Source organism: Poeciliopsis prolifica, unplaced genomic scaffold, assembly GCF_027474105.1.
Source record: "Poeciliopsis prolifica strain line A6 unplaced genomic scaffold, Auburn_PproV2 SCAFFOLD004, whole genome shotgun sequence".
Taxonomy (NCBI): Eukaryota; Metazoa; Chordata; class Actinopteri; order Cyprinodontiformes; family Poeciliidae; genus Poeciliopsis; species Poeciliopsis prolifica.
In genome coordinates this window covers 10408922-10425215 of record NW_026562379.1, presented here as the reverse complement: position 1 = coordinate 10425215, position 16294 = coordinate 10408922, and the positions used below count along the sequence as shown (strand labels likewise).

General features: G+C 39.2%; 2 protein-coding genes and 1 pseudogene across 2 annotated transcripts; 2 read left to right on the top strand and 1 right to left on the bottom strand.

The window, feature by feature from the left end:
* Positions 1-381: 381 nt before the first annotated feature.
* Positions 382-5684, bottom strand: nop53 (NOP53 ribosome biogenesis factor). Its single transcript, XM_055027772.1, has 12 exons — positions 5374-5684; positions 5113-5183; positions 4882-4990; positions 4145-4347; positions 3743-3798; positions 3551-3646; positions 2766-2867; positions 2512-2676; positions 1400-1575; positions 980-1046; positions 563-639; positions 382-472 (listed from the first exon to the last, which is right to left on the bottom strand). The coding sequence occupies exons 1-12, from the start codon at positions 5655-5657 to the stop codon at positions 412-414; spliced, it is 1467 nt and encodes a 488-aa protein (XP_054883747.1). The 5' UTR covers positions 5658-5684; the 3' UTR covers positions 382-411.
* Positions 5685-7214: 1530 nt separating this feature from the next.
* On the top strand, positions 7215-8547 carry LOC129358690 (histone H3.3A-like; annotated as a pseudogene).
* A 1093-nt stretch (positions 8548-9640) lies between these two features.
* Positions 9641-12727, top strand: LOC129358689 (histone H3.3A). The gene is made up of 4 exons (XM_055027771.1): positions 9641-9776; positions 10853-10982; positions 11086-11239; positions 11330-12727. Exons 2-4 carry the CDS (start codon positions 10855-10857, stop codon positions 11456-11458), a joined length of 411 nt encoding a protein of 136 aa, XP_054883746.1. The 5' UTR covers positions 9641-9776; positions 10853-10854; the 3' UTR covers positions 11459-12727.
* The last annotated feature ends 3567 nt before the right edge of the window (positions 12728-16294 follow it).

The following is a 16294-nucleotide window of genomic DNA, read 5'->3' as shown; positions in this document are numbered from 1 at the left end:
ACAGCTTTTTTTTTTAACCTTTTTTTAAAGAAAAATCTAAATGTGTATCTATCTTTCTCACGAAGAAAGTGATGCATCTCACCAACAAAGTGATACATCTTTTAAAAACGCAGGTTTTTAAAAGATGTATCTGGAAACTCTAAAGAAAAACAACTAGAAATGGCAGGGAAGATAAGGGATTGGTTAAGCAATACCTGTTATTGCTGCTGACATTTTAATGAATGAAAGCTGCAACACTTAACAGCTGCAAAGTCAGATTAATTAAAACATTGTAAAAACTTTGCACTCAAAGGGCTTATATATTATGCAACACTGCAGAGCAGATAAAGTTAACTGAAAGTTATGAAATGTTCAGACAAGACAAAAAACACTCACACATACTTCCATTTTTAATATTTTATTGAACTTTGATTATGTGATCTCCTTAAATGCTCTTTTCTCCACATATTTCACCTTGAGTTTCCTCTTGAACCTGAAAGAGATGAAGATGTGTATTTTACATATTTTAAATCTACACTCTGGATAGCTGAATATACTGCAAAAGTGAAGCTGAGAGCCTTACTTGGCTCTTTCTCTGGGTTCAATAAGGTTCCTCTTCTGGAAACTCTTAAAGCGATCCTTTAGGATGCTGCCCTCTGGCTGCAGAGTAATGACATAACAAGAAGTGAAACAAAGTCCAGAAACAAATCAGTGACACGATGTCATAAGTACGCACAATTCCTTCCTGAAAATCTTGAAATCTTATTCATGGAACGGCTGATTAAGGTTTCAGCAAAGTAATTACAGCAGGAGATGAGAAAAAAGTAGAAAAAGTTCCAACTGACAAAGTGGGTCGTCACCTTATTATAGATTAGGACAGAGCTTAGAATAAGACAAATAGGAGATAATACACCAAGGAAAAACAGCTAAGCTCATCATAGTATGACAGTGTCCTGAAGATACAGTATGAAGAAATGAGCAGCGTTAGTAGATAAAGTACCTTGAGTTGCCTCAGGGAGCCAGCCAGCTCATTACTCAACTGCACATCCAAATCTGGAGCCTGGAATCTGTCAGAAAAACGATCAAATAGAAGATACAATGTGAAAATTAACATTACATGAAAACAGACTACCAACGGCTTCCCACTGAAATATGTGAAGCTCTAAATTACTGGGGAAACTGCATATGCAATAAGAAACCCAAGTTGACAACACAGTGACAAACTCTTAGTACAGTAGCATGACAAAATAACATTTATGCAAGTCAATTTTGAAGACACATTTTGGCTTCAGAGAAACATTATGTCCCTTTGAGTAAAAATAGACAACATGTCAATGCAGTTGGACTCATTTTTGCATTGCTTTGAAGTGTTTCTTCATCAGTGAATGTGAAAAGCAAAAATCAGTCTAAGATTAAGTACTTTAGTTTTCCCAGACGTCTGGGCTGAGCTTTCTGAGCCTCCTGCTTGACTCTGCGCTGCATCTGTTTGCTCTTGGTCTTCTCTTCCTGTTGTCTGATGGAGGCCTTGATGGAGCGCAGCTGGAAGAGCTGCTGTTGCTGCTCTGTCTGTCGTTTGCTGGTCAGCCGCTGCTGCTCCTGGAATGGGGGTGAAGAAAAGCATAAGGATTAGCTGGGAGGTGAAGCGAGTGACCGACTAAAAGCTACAGGTTTTAATCTTCTAAACTGATATTAAGCTGAGTTCCAAGATTAATCCAAAGGCAGAATGCAACTGAATCATTTTGTTCTCCTAAAATCTGTGTAAGTAGGCAGAACAGTAAGATGGCATGTTTTCCACAAGTTTTATAAAAAGATTACAACTTGAATGATTGTAAGTTTAAGAGATGCTCTGGCGTTCTGGAGCCGACGTTCCATTGAACTAATATCTTCTAGTCGACAGACTTTGATATTCAATGTTTTCTCAGTTATAACTCAGAGATTCTCAACATGAAAGCATTCCTGCAGCTCCAGAATGGAAAATATGTTTTTCTTTGATCTATAGATCAGTCAAAATCTAAGAAGGTAAACAGCAAAGAGCTTAGAAAATCAACAGTTATCTTCTGGTCTTGGTATGAAATAATACACTGAGCGCCGTTGGGGTTAGGTGAATTTTGTCCGCTCTTAGTGCAAAAGAGAAGCAGATGAGAATATAAATATAAACCAACGACGTATACGATAAGCCATCTTTAGATGCAGAACATTTTAACTTTACAGGCAAAGCTGAATGTTTGAGGTTAATATTTTACCTCCTTGCACCATGTAAATCAGTACTGTAACAGCATAATAACACAACTTAACCAAAACTACAACTCATGGAACAGGTTAATCCCACAGCACCTTTTAAAAACAATGAAAGAAAAAAATTATATGTTTAAGACCTAGAATTAAACATTTACATTTTTGTGATGGTTGCCAAAAAAACAGTGTTCACACTGAATATTTACTTTCTCATTGGTGACATTTCACTCTTGCATCAATCAATCAGTGTGACAAGTCACTCTACTAGCAGATCAAGAAATAGTGTGAATAATGCACCTTAAGTTTTTCTGCCTTCTCTTTCTTTATCTGTTTCTCCGTTTTTTTCTGAGTCACTGCGATGGCTGTCAGCGCTGCTTCATCATCTTCCTTTGAAGGAACCAACTCTTCATCATCATTCTCCTCCTCCACTAAACCTTCCACTTGCTCACGAAGATTTGTCTCCTAAAAAACAAAAACATTTCAAAATAAAAAAGTGAAATTTCAGTGAATGTAAAAACCACTGCTAGGAAGAAGATTATAATAATAGGTACCTCTGTAGCTTTGTCCTCTTTATTGATGGCCAGCTGCCTCTCCAACTTGTCCTCTTGCCTTTTTTTCTGGACCTCCACCTGATGGGCTTCCTGGAGCAACGCCTGGGTTTACAGGACAACAAGCAGATGGTTCGGTTTAAATCAGCAGTGAAGCAGACATTAAGTCATACTGGTTAAAATTTTACAGGTTTAACAAAAAATTGTCAAATGCTGGTGCTAGGACAGTACACTGAACAACTTTCAAGATTAACCACAGTCTGTGTGTAGGTTTGAGATTACATTGGTCTTGCAAAGGCATTCCTACTTCTGCTTCAACTGTACCAACACAAAGTAGCAAACAATTATTTAGAAAGAAAATTATGCACGATTTTCTAAATTTTAAAAAATAAATAGGGAATCGCAGCTGAGGAGGGGAGAATCTGTCCACAGGACAACGACTGCTAAAATCTGAAATTTTTGAAAGAAGAAAGCCAAAAATGTAGCAGACACACATCAAAAATGGAAACAGACTGTGTTAAAAGTTTTAGCACATTTTGGAACATTGAAACTGGTTGTAGTTGATGAAAGATGAACAGAGTTAAATCCAGAAAAATCCTGGAAATATGTTAGAAGCGTTAAAAGACTCCAGACCAGGCTGGAGACTCATCTTCTAACAGAACAATGATAACCACACTGGTTGTTCCAACTTTAAAATGTGAACAGGTGCTAAGGGTGTAAATACTTTGATACCACTTTAATAACATACATGTTGCCTGTGAAGTGGTATACTCTGTGTTTTGAGTTACCTGGTGGGAAAAGAAGTCCGGGTTGTAGGATCCACCCGGAGCAATCACCTCTACAGCAGGAAGAACGGACGGCTTCTCGTTCAGCTTTTCTGGACGCTGGTGAAGAATGCCACCATCAACATTTATGCACATGCGACTAACATCAGATAAATTAAAGTCAAACAATTAAATGAAAACTGTTGTTAGTTTCACCTTAACTAGCTTCTTCCCAGTCTGTTGAAGATACCAGGGATCAGCTGTAACTTTGGCTGCAAAAGGAGAAACAATAATGTTGCATTGCAGCAATTCTACACAATTCAAGTCAATAGTAAGTCAACAGACAGTATGTGGGCTCTGAAAGTACAGGGGTGTGACTAGAAACAAACTGGGGCCCAGTACATGTCCAGTTTGCGTTGCTGCTTGAGCCGCCATTCAAACTTCTGATTCCTAAAAACAATCTTTGGATTACTGTTTTCTGTCCTCAGATCCCAGAGGAATGTTCACACAACACTCATCTGAGCTCCAGGTTGGTCTTCACATTCCCACAAAGGAAATACTGCGAGCGCAAGGATGGGATCATCACTGGACACACACTCTCTCACACACTCCACTCACGCTCTTGTCCCCATATGTCGTAATAGTCTCGGTCTGGGTTGTTGTTGGCCTCTGCCACGGCCTTTTTCACGGTCCTGTCGACGGGCCGTCTGTTCAGCAGCCGTTTCTGTTTCCGTGGCACCACGCCTTTGGCTGCCAGCTGCTCGACCTTCTGGGCGATCCGACGGAGTTTCTTGGCATTTGGTTGTTGGTAGGCCAGAATACTGTCAGGGGAGGAAGAGGACCCCTTTATCTGATTCTGCTATGCTGGAGGATGGCGTGAAAACGCCATAAACACAGCAGCATGATGAGGCGGGTGTGTTTCTAAGCCCTCAGATCTCAAGAGACTGTTCACACAACAGACTCCTGAGCTTTCTGAATGCTGTCTTCACATTTCCAAAAGGAAATACTGGAAGTGCAAGGATGAAATCATCACAGGACACACACACCTCAAGTCTCTAATATTGAAGTAGTTTGTTTAAAGTCCTTTATATAGGTGTAAATTTACCTGTAAATTCAGGTAAAAGACTGAACACCTACTTTTATTCCAAGATTTACACAGTTTGTAGGTATCCTGTGTTTTGGGAAGTATTTTATTTTCTTTCCAAAGACTTTAACATTGTGATTTTATTCTTAATAAATTGCAGTGAGGCAGAAACACATGTTTGTGGTTTTGCACACCTGAAGGAAGTTAATCTTGCATCAAAAGACTTAAAAGGAGGATATGGTTTCTTTTAATCACAGCTGATAAGACTTACTCTTTAGGAGGAGGAACCAGAGAATCTGGCTTTAGGATGAGGTCTATCCTCAAAGGACGTGAAGCTTTCCCTTTTCTCTTCTTCCCTTCATCGGCTTGTGGAGTTTCAACTGAAAAAGAAAACAGACATAAACAAAAACACATTAAAGAGTGAATTAAAACTCAGAAACAAGTAATTTCCAACAGTTATTGGCCCAGGTCACATACTGTTGTAGCTAGAAAGACACTTTACCTTGTGGTTTCTCTGGTTGTCCAAGATCCAAAAAAAACAAGCTCTCATCTGCTTTCTCAGATAGCAGGCCCCTGAATGGGAAAAAATATCACATCAATACACATTTAAAGCCTCAGCATTTTTATACTGTCACGACAATTATTTATCAACACGCTAGGCTGCAAGGTAAATCGCTCAAAAAGGCACAAGCAAAGGAGAAAACACAAAAATTAGACATAAAGAGTTTCCAAGGAACTTCAAGCCTCGGTTTTTCTTCCTCACCCGGTGGTCCTTTCCTGAAGCCTGATGTCCTCTAAAAACTCATCTACGTCATTAACGTCGCTGTATTTGTTCCAGTTCTTCTTCTTGTTCTTGTTCACTCGTTTTCTCCGGCTACCATCCGAGGCTGTCGGGTCCGAAGGGGACTTAAAACTTAAAAATCCCGGCTGGGAGGAAGCCACGCGTTTAAGCCTCCTGCGAGCCGCCATTTTGAAAGAAGAGGAAAACAAAGAAAAAGAGTGACGTTTCATCGTTTTTAAGGGCGGTGTGAAAGCCCCTTGCGCCATCTGCAGGATTGATGGTGTAATGGTTGAATTTTATCAAATATATATTTATACATTAAATACGTTACAATTTACTAAATAATTGCAAATTTTAAATCAAATTAGATGCAATAACTTCTAGAACTTCATGTAAAATTATACAAATTTAGAATGTTTTCACAACGTTAAAATTTCCTTCTTTTTTTTTTTTTTTTTTTACAAATAATAATAATCATATTTAAAATGAATTAAATTGAAAAACTTAGTGCCAAGCATTCAGTAGTTACTCATATTCTTAAGATTGGGTTCAGGTCATATATTTTCTTCTAATTTAAATTCTGTGACTTCTGAACAAGTTTCCATTAAAAAAATACTTTTTAATTCTTAAAAAACTAGCAAATTAATCGATTCTAGTGATTGGTAAAAACTTGTTGCACTACATTGCCTGCCTGTAATTGTTTGCCATGTTGCAGCATGTGTGTAACATGTTACTGCCAAATGCATGATGGGAAATGAGTCCCTTCTTGCTTTCCTATGTTCATTTTCTTTTTTTCCCTCCCCGCATATTATTGCGAGAACAACGCTTTAGAGACTGAAGAATTTATTCGCATTTTGAAGCCGAAATCTGTCTCTGACTCCCCAAAGGTAAGCGTCACTGTTTGAATAAAAGTCTATTCTCACATTTTATGTCGTGTTAATCCCAAAATAACGCGGTTTTGTCGCTTATTTTCGGTGAAAAAAAGAAAACGCAGAGCTGTCGAGCTATTATGTGCCTGCTCGGGGAGTCAGGGGACCTGAGCAGCTCCTGTGATCTTGGTTGAATTTGAGTCGAAAATGCGCCTTAAGTGAGGGGCCATCTGACAAAATATTGTCCACCAACTGATCCCCTGACATGTCTAGTTTTGTCTCCGAAAAATATTTCCCACTTATATGTTGAAGTTTGCTTGTTCTTCCGTCGTTTTTATCGTCTGCTTTTTTCGTTCGCGACGATTTTTTTCCCTTCCCCTTTACAGTCTTCTCGGCAGCAGCCAGCCATCGTCTATGCGTACGCTTGTTTCTTAGCACCGGTCAGCCGGCGAAGGCGGGATCGGCTGGTTTTCCGTTAAAATAGCTCATTCTGTGTAAAATAGGCAAGGTGTGTGAGCAACCGGTGAGCCCACTATGAAGAAGCGAACGAACCCACGCGCAGTACGTAGAGGGTGGGCTTTACCTAGTGAACGTTGCGTTGTGAGTGGTGGAGCGAGTCACAACGTCCCACCCATAGACATAAAAGTCTTAATCTAATTGGTTCAGCCAGTAGAGAGATCGGATTTGATTGGTCGTGTTTGCTGTCATCATGTACGCACTTCAATTACATAAGCTATTGACGATATTACTTCAAAACAAGCTTCAGGTGCATCTTTAAATAAAAAAAGTATTCCGGTTCAGTGAAAGCCTGTTATGTAAATTTCTATAAATAAAAAAACAGTCAGCTAACCGTAAAAAATGGAGCTCCACAGTGCTCACATATTGTTCCATAAAAGAGTGGACTTATTTATTTGAGTCAAATTTAGTTTATTTTCTTCTAATTATCTGTAACAGCCATGGCTCGTACCAAGCAAACCGCCCGTAAGTCCACTGGAGGCAAAGCCCCACGTAAGCAGCTGGCCACAAAGGCAGCTCGTAAGAGTGCCCCTCCACTGGTGGGGTCAAGAAGCCCCATCGCTACAGGTGAGTATAATAAAAACTGTATTTTATTAAGTTTATAAAAATTTTTTTTAATGATGTTCTTCTGTATGTTCATTTGTACTATTTTTTCAGGCCTGGTACTGTGGCTCTGCGTGAGATCCGTCGTTATCAGAAGTCCACTGAGCTGCTGATCCGTAAGCTGCCCTTCCAGCGTCTGGTCAGAGAGATCGCCCAGGACTTCAAGACCGACCTGCGTTTCCAGAGCGCGGCCATCGGAGCCTTGCAGGTCAGTGGTGCTTACTATGGAAAAGTTCTTTCACCTTTTTTTTTTTTAAATCTTGTAATCAAATACTAAAGAGATTTTTGGTGATCTGCAGGAGGCCAGCGAGGCTTACCTTGTGGGTCTGTTTGAAGACACCAACCTGTGCGCCATCCATGCCAAGCGTGTCACCATCATGCCCAAAGACATCCAGCTGGCGCGTCGTATCCGCGGAGAGCGTGCCTAAAACGTTTCCTGACATATGATATGCTGTCCTCTCATTTTCCTTCTTCTATACCTAGTAGTTTGGTTTGAGGTTCTATATATAAATATCTATATCATATGATTGTGATAACCGTAATTGTGTGATTATGTCTTCTGTGGTGCTACTAGTAGCAGATTTTCCATAGCAGTAACTTCAACTATGTTTCAAACTTCTAATCTTAGTTCCAATTAGTAAAAACACAGGAATACCTTGTTACCTCGACAAATAAGGTGTTTCTGGGGGAAATATATAGTGTTTCATCTGAAAGGGGCATAGGAATTAGCATTAAGGTGGACATTTTCATTCAAGAGCGGTTGACTATAGTTATCTTATTGTTTTCCCTGTTCAATTAGAAATTAGTTGTACTAGTATTGATTCTTTTTTTTTAAACAATAATGGTGTATTTCTACTGTTGCTGTTCAGTGTATCAAAATAGAAAAAAACTGATTCTGGTCGTCAATTAGAAACGTCATTATGTTGTGATGACACTGCATGGTTCGCAGACTACAAGCGGCATAGATGTAGCAGACCTGTGTTGATCATGTTTTAATTTGCAGACAAGTTGATTATGTCTGGGTATTGTTTTTGTTCCTCTCTCAGGTTGATACAATAACCTAATTTTTGTGTTTATGATTTATGTATTCGGTCATTTTTATGAGCAAAATATTTGTACTCTGGACTTCACATTCAAGCATAATAAAGAGTTTCTTGTGGTTGATAGAGCAGAGTCTGAAGATCTTTTAGATACTATATTATTACAATGGGTACAGACATTGCAGTTTCATTGGATTCACATATGAAAACAAATGTATGAAATCTAATTTATTTTATTTGAAACAGAATAGCAACATTTCTACTTCTGGAAACATAATGCAAATTATTGCAGTTATAGTATTTATTGTGGGGTTTTTTAAAACAAGCTATACACAGTAAAATGTAACATGCTTAATGTGCCAAATATTAACTTTGTTTAATAGTTACTTTAGGAGTATAACAAGCAAATAATCGATTAATCAGTTAGAGACATCCTGTTGGAGTTTCACCTGCAGTAATGTACCAAACCTAAAAACAAGGACAGTCATGGCTCTATTTTTATGTCCTGTTTTTCTTGACAGGATGTATTTTTAAAAAGCTGAATTTGGCATATTAGTAAACTAGGAAAAGTTAAGTGGTTTTCTTTCAGCCAGCTGATGAGCATTGTGCTCCATGTATGGGAAGGGGAGCATTGTGTAATCTATCCAGCAGGAGAAAACCTGGTGTCTGCAGCACATCTGGCATTTTATTGAAAAAAGAAAAAGAAAACTTTAGACTGTAGGGATAGGATAGGGATTACAAAGAATGTGTGTGATTTTGAAAAATAGTTAAATATTTTATATCCCCCTCATCAATAACGTCTAGAGGCCAAACATAACAGAAAACAGCTAAGTAGTACGAAACATCTTCAGAAAAATATATATAAAAATGTAAATCATTTATTTACTTTTTATTTCCAACAAGCAAAGTCTCGCTTCTAAAAGTTACTTTTATTACAAAAAGGTCACCGTAAATCGAAGTTATGAAAGTAAACATCCCGAGCTGCTCAGTATTTCGTCCTTCTGTCGTTTTATGCGCTGAAGCGCTAAAACCATCATTTCTCATTTAGTCGCTTACGGTCACCTCCATGTTCAAAGCAAAAATTGTTTCAACATTTCAAAGAGCAGCGGCACTGCCATGACTTCAGCTTCATCTGATCAAAATCCAAAGTCCGACTTTCTTAGGCACATAAAATAGTCCAGAAAGTAGAGTGTGACCCCGGAGTGGCCCCGCGGTGTCAAACCGTGATGATCGCGGTGATGTATGAGCAGTGACGCAGCGGCCATTTTCCCGCTGGACGCTGCTTCCCATTGTGGATAGGAAGAACAAAACAGTCAAGCGAAACATTACTCACGACTTACACTCACTTTCACTACAGGTAAGTCACTCAAAACGTGCCCTTCTACAAATGTAAATAAATTACAGATTTTTTTTAAGTTGTATTGTTTAAAATTCGTGGTTTTATTGTTGTGAAAAAGCGTTCGCTTCGTCGTGTGGGTAATAACAGTCAGCCACGGTGAAATGCAGTCTTTTCTGCAGCTGCTTGGAGGAAGGGGGAATTCACTTTCAAATTATGCGCCGGTTCAGCTCGGTTCTACGCCGCTATTACGGACCATTCAGCTCACCCATACGTATCAATGTCTTCTTTGAAATGTCTTCTGACTTGTTGTTCAATTGAGTAATACGCTGGATGTAGGGTTATTGGTAAAAATGAACTTGTTTATGTGCTACTCCCTCGCTTCTATGCCCTCGGTCTTTATGTCGTTTGCGCATCAAACCGCCGCCATCATCAGAGCGGGATGGGCGGAGTTAGTAGCAGTGGCAAGTGGCTGTAGAACCCGCCTACTTTTACCAACTCTGCTCAGTGATTGGTTCATAACGTGTTTTTTTTTAGTAATTTGGTTTTCTAACCAATAGACCCACAGTTTGTTTGACGTTTATTATGCTGATAATAATCAGGAATGCCTGTTTGTTTACTTAAAGAAAGGTAAGAACTTATTCAAGTAGCGACCCTAGTTTAATTTGTTTATTAAATGTTTAGAAATATCCATTAGACTTAAAATGATGAGTGTTTAGGAAGTTTCGTATTCACCAGTAAAAGTGAGATCAACAGAATCAATAAAATAAAGATCTGTTATCACATTTGGACTAATTTCACCATAACATAAACAAGCCAAAAATTGTGAAACAGTTTCTCTGTTAATTTTAAAATGAACTTTTTTTACTCAAAGTGTTGTTTTAATCAAAGTGTTTACCAAAGATTTTTTAAGAAAAGTTTCTTGGGCCTTTTTTTGAAGATTTATGTTGTTGTTTTGTTTTACAAAAGGAATTATGAGAACTTTATTAGATAATTTATTTCTGCTCCGTAAATAATCATAGAGAAAAGTTTAAATTAATGAAAAAAAAAAAACGACTGCTATTTTCCATCTATCCTCATCTGATGATCTGTAACAGCCATGGCTCGTACCAAGCAAACCGCCCGTAAGTCCACTGGAGGCAAAGCCCCACGTAAGCAGCTGGCCACAAAGGCAGCTCGTAAGAGTGCCCCCTCCACTGGTGGGGTCAAGAAGCCCCATCGCTACAGGTGACACTGACAAGACAGCTTTAAGATTCATAATTTTACTGGTTTTTAACAAATCTAGATAGTTCTATGTTCAGCTATTTTTTTCTTAATATGCCACATGAAGGCCTGGTACTGTGGCTCTGCGTGAGATCCGTCGTTATCAGAAGTCCACTGAGCTGCTGATCCGTAAGCTGCCCTTCCAGCGTCTGGTCAGAGAGATCGCCCAGGACTTCAAGACCGACCTGCGTTTCCAGAGCGCCGCCATCGGAGCCTTGCAGGTCAGTGGTGCTTACTGTGGAAAAGTTTTCTCACCTTTTTTTTTTTAAATCTTGTAATCAAATACTAAAGAGATTTTTGGTGATCTGCAGGAGGCCAGCGAGGCTTACCTTGTGGGTCTGTTTGAAGACACCAACCTGTGCGCCATCCATGCCAAGCGTGTCACCATCATGCCCAAAGACATCCAGCTGGCGCGTCGTATCCGCGGAGAGCGTGCCTAAAACACTTTCTCTTCTTCTTCACCTCTGTTCCTTCCCTTCCTGCCTTTACTATTCTGTCTTTCCGTCCCTCCAACCTTCACAAACCCCTTCTCCCTTCTTTCCCCTCTTCCTTCCCTGTGTTAGTAGTATGTAGAGGAAAGCTGATTATATTATAATGAAAGTGTATAGTTGTGTTTTCTTAGTGCTCTCGGCAGCAGACTTCTAGGGTACTCTATTTTTGTGCATGTACCAACTCTGGGATGATGAGTCTCGATCAAGCACACATTCCCTTGTTTGTCCTGGCTGTGATTGTGAGGGAGGAAACAGTTTGTGGCAGCGATAAGGACGACCACAGATTGTGAAAATGCAATTTAGGAAGGTTGGAACAGGTGGAGAGGACAGGTCTGTTTCTGCTGGGGGGTCCGGTCTCCGCAGCAGGGTGCTAGAAGAACTCACCCTTTCCTCTCCCCTGTTTTACGCCTTCCTCCAGCTCTACTCAGACACAGGCAGAAACAGGGGAGTGTTGGCTGAGTGTTGGCTTTCATCACCTGAGAAGCTTGTCTACAGTCCATTTTTGCTTACCATATTGATCACTGATGTTCTCTCTCATGTCAAGATTTTCTTTTGATTATTATTATTATTATCTTTCTTTTGGCTCAGATTGATAACTGAGATGGGGGGATGATTCAGAATAAAAGGCAGAACAAGGAGGCAGATTTATTATTTTTTCACAGAAAATTATTCTCCTGACTTGTTCTGACGCCACAGCCTGATCTTTATCCTATAGGCCTTTATTTCCTAACAAGCTGAAATTTCTTATCCCACCTATTTTTCTGTGGCGTTCACATTGGGTATGTACCTAAAGCCAAAGCAGAATGTGTTGGATATCTTTTGTAGCAATTGTTCACATAAAAATAGAGCACCTTTGTAAAGCAAAGGTTTGCGAATGCTCACTAAAACCAAAATCTGTCAGTATAATTGATGTTTTATAGAAAAACAGAAAATTCAACAAAATGTATCCTTGATTCATGTGAGACAATAATTCTAATCTTTTTTTTTTTTCTGTATACGTCCCCCTGTGCAGAACTCTTTTCCCCTTTGGATCAGTTCATCATGTTTCTCAGGTCACTCTTTTAACATTATTTTTATTTCTTTTTGTCCAGTTTTGATTCTTCCTCTTATTTTGTTATTTTTCTTTCTTTTTTTTAATTTTGAAAATGTTTGAATAAACAATGTTTGTAATTTCCAGATTTGTCATATAAGGTGGTAATAAATGGATGTTACACACACGCTTCTGTGTCAAAAGTATCATCTTGTTCTAAAATATTATGATAAAATGAACATTAATTTTGCCAAAGAATAACCAAAGTTCAGATTTTTGATGAGGCAGACAGAGTTTCACGCACAGCTACTGGAAAAAGCTAAATATTTTTGATATTTTACAGCTTAGTCTCTTTTAGTAACGGGTCTGGTCCAGTTCTACCACTAGATGGCAGTAAAACACAGTATATACATTTTTAATTCCCTCTCTGGGAAACCCAACATGCTAAGAAAACGTGCAATGATTTACAATTATGGTTCATTTGTGGGGAAGAGGGAATAAAGTATTACAAATATAAAAAAAGCAAGGATTTAAGAAGAAAAAAATTGAGTTGGACTTTTTTATATTTACTCTTTCATGTTGACATATTAGTAAAATTTCTCAGGTTTGTAGCTTGCGAATCCTTTCAACACTTATTTTTTTATCAGTTACACCAGTGACATAAAGTCAAAAACCCAATGAGATGTCAGATGCTAGCACTGTAATTAATATCCTTCTCTGGGTCGACATCATTCCCCTCAAAAGTGTTTCATTTGATCCTTCTACTTCCTTGATTAAAATGGATAATGCCGTGCCCCCGGCTATATTCATTTCAATGAAATGGGCACACATAAACACACATGCAGCCTCAGAAACACTCATTACAATAGAACACATAGAAAAACAAACATCTAATCAAACACCAGCCTTTAATCCTGTTGTTTTCAATGGTCATCATTGGTACAGACCTGCAAACACACCAGCAACCTGAAGTCAGGGAAATATACAGTGTCGCGTTGTCTCACTTCGTAACAGTCAAAAATTAATCATTTTGATGAGCTGAAATTATGTTGTCGCTGTGAGCCTTTATGTTACTCTTTCAAAGTTCTATTCTCACTAATTCTGTCTTAGGTAGCAGAACCATTTTTGTTTTAGTACTTTATATGCCATTTTAGCTGAATGGGAAAAACAAATGAGATGAGTAAGCAGGACTGATGGTGTCATCAGGACATTCTATTTTAGAATATTATCTCTGCTGTCTGAAAATCTAGTTTGTAGCATGTTATGTCCGTCATACAGTCTTTAGTCAGAGGCATCTCTATATTAGCTGTAATACTGACTGCTACTGGAGATCCTTCCTGTCCACAATGTCATTATTTTTAATGACTAATATTCAAAAAGCTTGGTTATTTTTGGAAAACTCCTAGAAGGAGATTTGTTGCTGATTGATTAATTTCTCTACATTAAAACTGTAGTGTTGCTTAAAAAAATGCTACTACTAATAGTGGAAAAAGGGTGAATGGTAAATAACTATTATTACAAATGCAGAATAACAAAAAAATTATATTGACATTGCATAAGCCTAAATTTAAAAGTTTCCCATTTGTATTTCCAGCAACAATTATTCTTAAAATTACAATTAATAGTTAGTTCTGCACAATGTTTATGAAATTAATGAGGACTTAGTCCATCAATCAATCCATCCATCCATCCATCCATCCATCCATCCATCCATCCATCCATCCATCCATCCATCCATCCATCCATCCATCCATCCATCCATTTTCAAACACCCTTGACCCCAGTGGGGTCGGGATGAGGAATATGATGAATATATTCCAACCATCTTTAGCCATTTCAGAATGCACTTTCTGATAATTAACAATATTTGTATCCTCAAGTCTCTTAACTATCTCAGAAGGAGTCTCCTGCATTTAATTCACACATTACGCTTTTATTTAGCAGAAAACTTTCTGCCATGTTTTGCTGGTTTGTTCATGAAGGAGCATCTCGTGAGGCCGAAGCCTCAGATTATCAGCATGGTGCCCCATTTGCAGCGCGTCTAATGGACTCTGCTCGACCATCCAAAGATGTATAGCATATATTTTTTTTATTCCCTAATTGTATCTCTTTGTTCATGTGTGTTTGTGTGCCCGCTTTTGTGTACAAAAGCGCGTTCACCTTCCCCAAGGTCTGCGTAGTGCCGCTCCATCTGTGGCACTCAGGGGATTACAGCCAATCTGTCTGTCTGCTGCTCAAAGTGCTGACCGTCAGACCAGCAGCAGATTAACACAGTGCTGGGATTGGGATGGTGGGGGGAGTGGTGGGGACTGGATGATGATGAGGAGGAGGAGGAGGAGAGAGATGTGTGTGTTGGGAGCTGGGCAGGGGGTAGGCTGAGAGGGCAACCCTAGATTAATACACACCTGGTGGACTGTGTGTGTGTGTGTGTGAGAGTGTGTACATTGTATATCTTAATGAATGTTGGGTGTGGGTGCGGGGGGACTTCACAGTAAAGAGTAACAGAAGGAGAGGGAGGACAGATGTATCTGGAAAAGAATGAGGGTCAAAGTTGAGACACATCTTGGTTGCTGTATTTTTGCTTTTAAGATGGAAATTAATAAAGAAGCAAAGTCCCAACTGAGCTTAAGTTCACAAACCGACAGTCGGACTTTATATTGGGGAGCAAAAATTTCTGTTTTTGACTAATCTTTCCAGATGAAGTCCCAGAACTTCACACTGCCAGAACGTTCTTTTTCTGTTCACATGGTGAAAACCTTCCAAAAGGTTCTGCTGTTTTTCCCATCAGTCCACCAAATATTTTGTTTTGCAAAAGTGAGACAGGTTTTTGGTTAGTTGTGCTTTTGGCCTTGAGCTCTCCCAGCTATCCCATTATGTCTCTGTTTATCTTTTTTTATTGTTAAATAACGAGTGGACCCTGAAGCATGAGATCCCTGCAGTACTTTAGATGTTCTGCGTTCATTTGTGAACTCATAGTTGGGTCATCAACTTACTCTTGGAGTAATTTCAAAGGCCAGCCACTCCTGGGAAGGCTTTCCACTGTTTTCTTGTTTTCCTTACTTTCAGAGACCAGCTCCACTGTGGTTTGTTGGTGTCTCAAAACATTAGAATTTTTTTTCTCCTACAATTTCCAGACTAATCGAGAAATCAATGACTTTGTTTCTCTTCTGCCTGCTTCATGCCATCAGACAGATTTTATTTCAAAGATTCAAGGATTTATTGATTTTAGAGTTTCGACAAACATCAGGTTGAGACCATAAATTGTTTATTTAAAATTAAACACTAGATAAAAAGATTTTTTGTGTCTATTTGCTTTACGTATAACTGATCAGAAACACTGAAGTGCTACAAAAAGCAAAAACAGAAGAAATATGAAAGGGGTAAATTTTCTTCTTTGTTTGGCCTCACTGTGTCTGTGTGATCAGCATCAAAACTCGGTCAGGTTCACCCTCATCTGACTGTGGGCTGTGAGAAGAGCAGGCATAACTGGTGTGTCTGGTAGAGAGTGTGCGCGTGTGTGGGTGTGTGTGTGGATGTGGGTGGGGGGCATGAGGGGGGTGGTTGTGGTCATGGTTCCCTGAGTTCAAACTGGATGAATGTAGCAGAGCTCAAAGAGGCACGGCGGGTAGGGGGAGACTGAAGGATTTGACCATGTGGGGGGATCAGGAGTTGCTCCTATGGATTAACCATGTTCAGCCATTAGAACAACCTGCAGGAAAACAGCAGGGATCAGAGCTGCCACACACAGTTTAGCC

What these genes read in the sequence shown, in the direction of transcription:
- nop53 (XM_055027772.1), bottom strand. Translation starts at nt 5,657, where the DNA reads ATGGCGCAAGGGGCTTTCACACCGCCCTTAAAAACGATGAAACGTCAC. An exon ending in CTGGTTCCTCCTCCTAAAGA is followed by an intron (nt 4,348 to 4,881) that starts GTAAGTCTTATC and finishes CTCCCCTGACAG; the next exon opens with TATTCTGGCCTACCAACAAC. An exon ending in CGGACTTCTTTTCCCACCAG is followed by an intron (nt 2,868 to 3,550) that starts GTAACTCAAAAC and finishes CTGTAAACCCAG; the next exon opens with GCGTTGCTCCAGGAAGCCCA.
- LOC129358689 (XM_055027771.1), top strand. Translation starts at nt 10,855, where the DNA reads ATGGCTCGTACCAAGCAAACCGCCCGTAAGTCCACTGGAGGCAAAGCC. An exon ending in AAGAAGCCCCATCGCTACAG is followed by an intron (nt 10,983 to 11,085) that starts GTGACACTGACA and finishes TGCCACATGAAG; the next exon opens with GCCTGGTACTGTGGCTCTGC. An exon ending in CCGCCATCGGAGCCTTGCAG is followed by an intron (nt 11,240 to 11,329) that starts GTCAGTGGTGCT and finishes GGTGATCTGCAG; the next exon opens with GAGGCCAGCGAGGCTTACCT.